Consider the following 7,838-nt stretch of genomic DNA (forward strand, 5'->3'; position numbering starts at 1 on the left):
GTGAGCAATGGGGTGGAGGAGTGATGGTAATTTATAGGAGAGTTGAACCTTTGCATGGGGAATACGTGTGATGTTGAAACTTGAAACCTAACACGTAGGTTAATTTCTGCATGCAAGAATGGACACATTTGTTTGTTTGGTTATGAAACTGCCTTAACTGGGATCGGTAGTATTCAGGTTCTCTGTGTAATTTTAAGATCTCCTGGGGATAAAATGGTTTCACTTTGCATTGGTGATCCAATTTGGATTCAACCCTCAAACACTTAACGCAATTTGGATATTTTTCAAGCCCATGTATATGTTCAAAATTTTAAAAATATATAATAAAAAATGTTTGCGGTGCTTGGAAAACCTCCTTAAGTTGATCGTTACGCTCAGAGACTTCATTAGGTCAACTTCAAAGATGACCTCACCAACATCTCACTTCACCGAACAGTGCATGGCTATGAAATATACAAACCACCTTTTATGACTTAAAAAAGAGGGTATTTTTTAATTTTCCGCCAATTGTAGTGGTACTTTGGATACATTTTAACATTTAATCAGCTTACTTTTTAGGTATTTTATAATTAATTATTGTATTTTTAGTAATAGTAATTTAGGATTTAATTATCAGTAAAATAAGCGTTTTTATGCATTTTTTGATGTCTCGATGACCCATAAAGGTTAACTTGGGCCTCGAGAGTGATTAATAGCTAATTAAGTGTGTAGGATGCCAATTCAGGCCAAGAGTCTTGTTGGGGATCAACCCGATTAAGCAACAAACAAATAAAAATAGCGGAAGAAATTGAGGAATTGAACACACAAAATTAACGTGGAAAAATCTCTTCAAAGAGGATAAAAAACCACCGGCAAAGATAAAACTTGGGCCCGATCCGACCCGCCCGTATTAATTTTTTATATTAATTTTATATAATTTTTAAATATATATAATACATCAAAATTACTAAACATATCAAAATAAATATTTTCCAACAAATTGAAAATAAATTTTAAAAAATATGTATTAACACTAGATGCAACTTAACAAGCAAATGCCTCTAAAATAATAACAAAATTAACAAATGCCTCTAAAATAATAACAAAATTATCAATAAAACAAGTTTTATACAATATCCAAATAATAACAACAAAATAGTAGCAATATAATAGTAAAGTAGTAGCAAAATAGGGAGAAAACAAAAAAAAAATAATATATATTAAAAAACAAAAAAAATTGCATTTTTTTGTCCTTTAGGGAATTTGGGCCGAACTAGGCCCAAGCTAAAAATGTCTTACCTAAAGTAAGACCCTTTTTTTATGGGCCTTATTTTTTGTCCAAACCCATTTTTCGGGGTTATATTTTTGCCCAAATCCTCCCACATTTCGAGCAAGCCGGGTGGCCCGACCGATGAAGAAGTCTATCTTCAATTTCAATCTTAACCTCAACATTATTTAAATCATTCAAAAGAGTAATAAATTGACTAATGTGATCTTTAAGAAGCTCCCATTCGTTCATGCGAAATGTAAATAGACGTTGTTTCAATACTAAAAGGTTAGCTAGAGACTTATTCGCATAAAGAGTTTCTAATCTTTTCCACAAGGCGAATGAGGCTTTCTCCATCAATACCTCCTGCAATACCATATTCGCGAGACACAATTGAATTGCAGATAGAGCCTTTTCATCAAGCTCTTCTGATTTTGTCTTATCTAGATTCTCAAGCTTTTTTTCCAGTATCGACCTTTTTCAGGCCGGTATGAACTAGAATTGCCATCATTCGAACTTACCACATATTGAAATTTGTGACATCATCGAACTTCTTAATGTCAAACCTTGTTGTTGTGTTCTTTAAACGTGTTGATCTATAAAAATTGAATTAACTCTGATACCACTTATTGGGGATTAACCTAATTAAGCAACGAACAAGTAAAAAATAGCGAAAAAATTGAGAAATTGAACACACAAATTTAATGTAAAAAAACCCCTCCAAAGAGGATAAAAAACCACGAGTAAAGATAATTTTACTATAATGACAAAAATACGAAGAGTACAAAAGATGGAGATAAAAAACTAAACTTTGAAACCTGAAAATAAAAAACCCTCAAAATGTAAACACAAAATTCTTTAAAAGTATTATAAATTCTAATATTTAGTGGGTGTATTATCTAAGGTTTTAAAAGAGTCTTTTTATAAGTTAAATTCGTAGGTCAAATAACAATAAAATAATTTAGACTAATCAGAGTTCGATTGAAACAAATAAACAGAGTTTAACTGGGAGATTATCTCTTAAATTTGATTGAAATATGAGTTATACTCAACAAATCCAAGGAACAATCGTCGAGTCGCGATACAAGGAAGCCCGTGCTGCAACATAGAACAACCAAGTGGCAAAGGCTGAAAATTCATTCGACATCGTGATGTGACGAGGAGTTTTCCCACATCACAATTGTAATGCCCAATTTATGCTCGGGGCCCAAAACCAAACCTAGCCCACTAACAGCCCATTACCCAAATGCATGCCCAAATCAAAAACCCTACAGCAGCCCTAACCCATTCACAACAAGAAAGCAAAAAACCTAACCTTAGGTGCGCCGCACCTAGGGTCTTCTGTCTTCTGCCACCATCCCATCACCCCACTTGCCACCGCCTCTGACCAGCGCCTCACCGCCACCAACTCTGCCACCACCATTGTCACATCAACCACTTGCACCTGCAAAGATCAAAATAGAAGTGATAGTTTTTAAAAAATAGAAAAAAGGTATGTTTCGACTATAAGAAGCCATTTCAACCGAATGTAAAAGGGGATTTTTTTGAAAATAATAAAAGAAAACGGTTCAAAAAAAGAGCAAAGATTCAAAGGTTGTTTTCTTATTTTTGTTTTTACTTTGTTTTTTTTCCTTGATTTTTTTATTTCGAAATATTAAATAAAAAAAGAAAAATGAAGTTTTTTTACCTTTTCGTTGTTGCCGGAGTGCTCGGGGGGCGAAGGGCTGCATCGGAAGAAAAAAAGAGAAATTTTTTGGACTCCCCGTCGCTGTGCACTGCGGCGCCGGTGACTGACGGCCGACGTGGCGGCGGTTGGCCGGATTCTGGGCCGGTGGCCGGATGGGGGGAGAGGATATTTTGAGAAGAAAGGATTTTTTTTAAAATGAAAGTTGAAATGAAATTTTTTGAAAAATTTGACTTAAATAGGCCTCCAAAACGACGCTGTTTTGGGCAGGCCTCTCAGGCACCAAAATGACGCCGTTTTGGCTTGACCCGATTTGACCCGACTCGAACCTCCTAGGATCAGCGTGTTTTCTGGCGCATGGGTTATTTGCGGGCGCGATCCTCCCGCTTTTGCGACGGTTTACAATTGGGTCCTCAGTTGTTTTTTTTTCTTTTTAATTTTGCGATATAATTTTTATTTTGTTTCACTTTGGTCCATATTGAAGTAGGGCATTCCCTGGACTGGGGATAATTTCCCATCTGGTCCCCGTCTCTTTTTAGCTCGTTCAAATTGGTCCCTTTCTTTCTTATTTATTTTCGATTTGCCCCCGAATTTTGTTTTAAAATCCAATTTAACCCCCCTGTTTTATTATTTCAGTTATTTTATTATTAATATTAATAAATTTGATATTATTATGATTATGATTATTATTATCATTAGTATTATTATTATATTTCTATTTCTATTTACTTATTTAAACTTTAAATATATTTGTCTTATTATATATTGATATTATTATTTGCTTATTTATATCTTTTTTATTTCAAACTTTGTTATATATATATACATACATAGATATTTTTATTTTTATTTTCATTATTGTTATTATTGTGTTATTTGATATTTATTTATTTATGTGTTCATTATTATTTTGAAAAACGTTTTAGTCCTATTTGTTTATTTACTTATTATTTTATGTATAATTGATTTTATCTTATTCTTGTTGTTGTTGCTCGTATTATTTATGTTTACATCATCGTGTTCATTTTTGTTTTGTTACGCATAGTAACACCGTATTTTATTCATACTTTTTCATGTTAGATTAATTTTATTCAATGCATAAATTATGATTTTTGAATAAGCAAAATCTCGTGTTTAGATTCGAGAAGGTCGTACCCTAACTTACTGGGTTTCGATTTTCACAATAAATCTAAATACACGAATCTTTTCAAACTCAAGTTTTAAACGATCTCGAAAATTAAGAAAAGATCATGTCCTAACTTATTGGGCATGATCCCTTTTCTAAACCCGAGATAATTAAACATCTTTTTAAATAAGTAAATTTTTGGCATTCATTTGCGCATCGGAAATTCAAGACATTGTATCCTAACTTACTGGATATAATTCTCTTTCTCGAATAACGTGAAATATGCCATTTTCCCAAAATTTTCAAGATTTCAATAAAGGATCGTATTTTAAATCTCTTTAAAGTTTTCAATTTTCGACACTAAGACATTAAGTAATCAACTAGGTACCAATTTTGGGTGTATCGAGGGTGCTAATCCTTCCTCGTGCGTAACCGACTCCCGAACCCGTTTTTCTGAATTTTGTGGACCAAAATCGTTGTTTTAATAAAATCAAATCGTTTATTAAAGACAACCACTTTTCGAGGTGAGCCGATCACACCTTATCAAAAAAGATTGGTGGCGACTCCCATTTTCGTTTTCATTTTTAAAATCCAAGTCGACCCCGTTTTCACAAAAAATGGTGTCAACAACAATGACACAGCGAAGAAAAACCAAAATGAAGTTGATTCTTTGGACGACACTTTTGAGATATTTCCTTATTTGGACCCCAAGCATTTATCAAAATATTGCATTAATTAGAATCCAAAAATGTATCTAGGTTAAATGGTCACCAAATCACCGGTAGCATATATAAGTAAGCTTAGGATCACCTGAATGGTGGGCAAACTTAGACAAATAATTTTTACTAATCAATTTTTTGTTTTTTTATTTTTATGTTCGCTTAGTTGAAACTTATCTATTTCAATGTGAAGACATTTGCAAGCTGAGATTTCTCCGGAATCATGCTTCAATATATTTATTCATGAGCATTCTCTTATCTCTTCTCTTCCGTTCTTTTATTTATCTTTTGTTAATCTAGTCCATTAATGTTTATATGTATGATAGATTATTGTGCTTTATTTACATCTTCCATGATTCGGTTTTATTTGTTAAGTAGTTATTTATTTGAAATTGTTTGTGTATTCAAGAGTACTTAGTATATTAGGGAGTAACGCCCCTGGTAGAATATCTAGATAGGTGACACCGGAAGGGTATTCTGTTGTGTATAACTTGTACCAAGCAGTGAGATCGGGAGAGTATTCGGATACCTAGGAAGAGACCGGAATGGTGACTTAGGTGGTAATCCTTAGTGAAGATGAGACATGAAGGATATTCTTAACTAAGGGTGATAAATCACTTAATCGAGAATAATTAACTATTTAATTAAACAATTAGAAATTTAATCGATAATAGGCTAGAGGCTCGCATTGTTGACACTATGAGAGGAGAGATCTCCTCTTCCAATCTCTTAAAAAATCATTTGCAGCTCCAACTTTCAAGTAAATTGTCATCAACCGCAAAATCTATTTTTATCCATCTCAATAAAAAATCTAATATTTTAAAAAATTAATTAAAAAATACCAAAATATTTCAAAACAATAAAAGATGCTTAAAAATTAAAATAAAATTCACCGAAAAATGCATAAAATTTGGGCCAGTTTTACACATGATATTAAAATCATACATAGTTTAACTAAATCACATTTTATCAATCTTAAATTTAGCTCAAATATATCAATGTTTATCAATAAATAATTTAAACTCATTATTTTTAATTTTTAAAAAATAATCTTATTTATTTTTTATTTCAGCAAATTTATAAATATAAACAATTAAATATATATATTTTAATATTTATACTATAACATAGCATTTTTAATTTTCAATTTATCATACATCATATAATATATAAAACAAGAAATAGATCACATCTTCGGACCTTAGCCTATGTATTAAATGTTTTGTGTCTAAAACAATTTTTCGAATCTTTTCAAATTCCAGTCAGCTTCTATACTTTTGAAATTCATAAAAGTTGAGGGTTTGAATTTACAAATTAATTGAGACTAAAGCCTGTAATTTAGTTGAAGCATAAAAATTTGATATTTTGTATTTACGAGATATTTTGCTTATTTGTTTTCTCTCTTCCCAAACCAACCCTCAAAACTCAGCGCCAGAGAGCTCAGACTTCGATCATCAATTTTAGGGTTTTTTTCCTATTATTTCATAATCAGATTCTTGATTATCCAAAATTCTAATCTTCAGATCAGGTTTGTTTTCACCGCTTTTTTACTTTTTATTTTATTTATAATTGCAATCGATGATTTGATTGTGTAAATTCTCTTTGATGCTTGTTTTGGGTTTTATGTTTAATCGAAAAAAAAAAGTGAAGATTTTCGGCTCCTTTTTCTGAAACTATTATCACAACCCTTGTTGGTACTCTTTGGGTATAATATAACTAAGCAATCCCTGCCTTTCTTACCAGAAAAAAAAATTATTGATATAATTTAGCATTCCTTTTTGGTTAAAATTCACTGTTACCCTCTTTAGGTTAGATCAACATAATGGGTGCCCCTTTTGCGAAAAATGTCTATTTTTGTTCGTGGCTTATGCTTGGAGCTGCAGAAATCTATGTATGAATCTATGGTGCTTTATCTTTGTGTAGGTTTTTGCTTGACCAAGAATGCTAATTTTTTATTTTCATGAAATGTTTGTTTATGCTTTGATAGTTTGTTTTCCTTTTAGCAGAAAGTAATTTGATAAAATGTTTGATTGAGAGATGTGAAGAGAGATAAAACTTTATAATCTAGTCAAATGAAATCACTGATCAACATTTGGCCTTGCAATGTAGGTCTTAGTTTTCTAGTTGTTGGGCTCTTTCGACCAGCTAAGTTTCATGTCTGATCTTGACATCCAGATTCCTACTGCCTTTGGTAAGCATTTCCCTCTCATACCAAATTGTCTCGGTATCGAAAAATCTAACTAGTACCCATTGTCGTTCTGGTAGATCCGTTTGCTGATGCAAATGCTGAAGACTCTGGTGCCGGTGCCAAGGAGTATGTGCATATTCGTATTCAGCAGCGGAATGGTAGGAAAAGCCTGACCACTGTCCAGGGGTTGAAAAAAGAATTCAGCTATAACAAAATTCTTAAGGACCTCAAGAAAGAGTTTTGTTGCAATGGCACTGTGGTCCAAGACCCTGAATTAGGGCAGGTGTGTGTCTAACCACCTAAGAAAGTGATCGACTTTGGCTTCCATCTTTGCTCTCGATTGTTAAGTTTATTATACTTGGGTTTTTTGTAGGTTATTCAGCTTCAAGGCGATCAAAGGAAGAATGTTTCCACCTTCCTTGTTCAGGTCATTGCCGTTACCCTTTCATTTAGATATTCTTAAAACCAGCTAGAGTTTTCCAATTTTGACATAACTATTTTCGTTTGGTTAGTCATGCATGTGCCGAGCTTCGTATTTTCAATTCACCGCATGTTGAATTCTTATTTGCTTTTGTGAACAGGCCGGTATTGTGAAGAAGGATAACATCAAAATCCACGGCTTTTAAAGTTGCAACGGCTAAAATTTCTTCAAGACTATCCTATTCTGAAACTCCTATATATGTAATGTTATAATATGTTTATAGTGGTGTGATACTGATAAATGCACCCTGTGACTGTTTTTCTTGTTGTGCTTTCAACTCTTTAGCCCTATGTGATGCTGAATGGCGATGTTAGCTTTAATTATTTCTATTTCTCACATGGTTGTTGCTACCATCATCTTTAGTAAAAACTATTTGACAGGTTATTCCCTTTCA

At 32.7% G+C, this 7,838-nt stretch overlaps 1 protein-coding gene across 1 annotated transcript; it reads left to right on the forward strand.

Annotated features, from left to right (window-relative positions):
- Positions 1-5,910: 5,910 nt before the first annotated feature.
- On the forward strand, positions 5,911-7,838 carry LOC107928612 (protein translation factor SUI1 homolog 2). The gene is made up of 5 exons (XM_016859868.2): positions 5,911-6,303; positions 6,885-6,966; positions 7,041-7,246; positions 7,337-7,390; positions 7,545-7,838. Exons 2-5 carry the CDS (start codon positions 6,930-6,932, stop codon positions 7,587-7,589), a joined length of 342 nt encoding a protein of 113 aa, XP_016715357.1. The 5' UTR covers positions 5,911-6,303; positions 6,885-6,929; the 3' UTR covers positions 7,590-7,838.

Source organism: Gossypium hirsutum, chromosome D01 (assembly GCF_007990345.1).
Source record: "Gossypium hirsutum isolate 1008001.06 chromosome D01, Gossypium_hirsutum_v2.1, whole genome shotgun sequence".
Lineage (NCBI taxonomy): Eukaryota > Viridiplantae > Streptophyta > Magnoliopsida > Malvales > Malvaceae > Gossypium > Gossypium hirsutum.

Excerpts from the sequence above, each read along its gene's own strand:
- LOC107928612 (XM_016859868.2), top strand. The coding sequence starts at position 6,930 with ATGTCTGATCTTGACATCCAGATTCCTACTGCCTTTG. Across the intron at positions 6,967-7,040 it reads CCAGATTCCTACTGCCTTTG|ATCCGTTTGCTGATGCAAAT; the intron begins GTAAGCATTTCC and ends TCGTTCTGGTAG. Across the intron at positions 7,247-7,336 it reads AAGACCCTGAATTAGGGCAG|GTTATTCAGCTTCAAGGCGA; the intron begins GTGTGTGTCTAA and ends GGTTTTTTGTAG.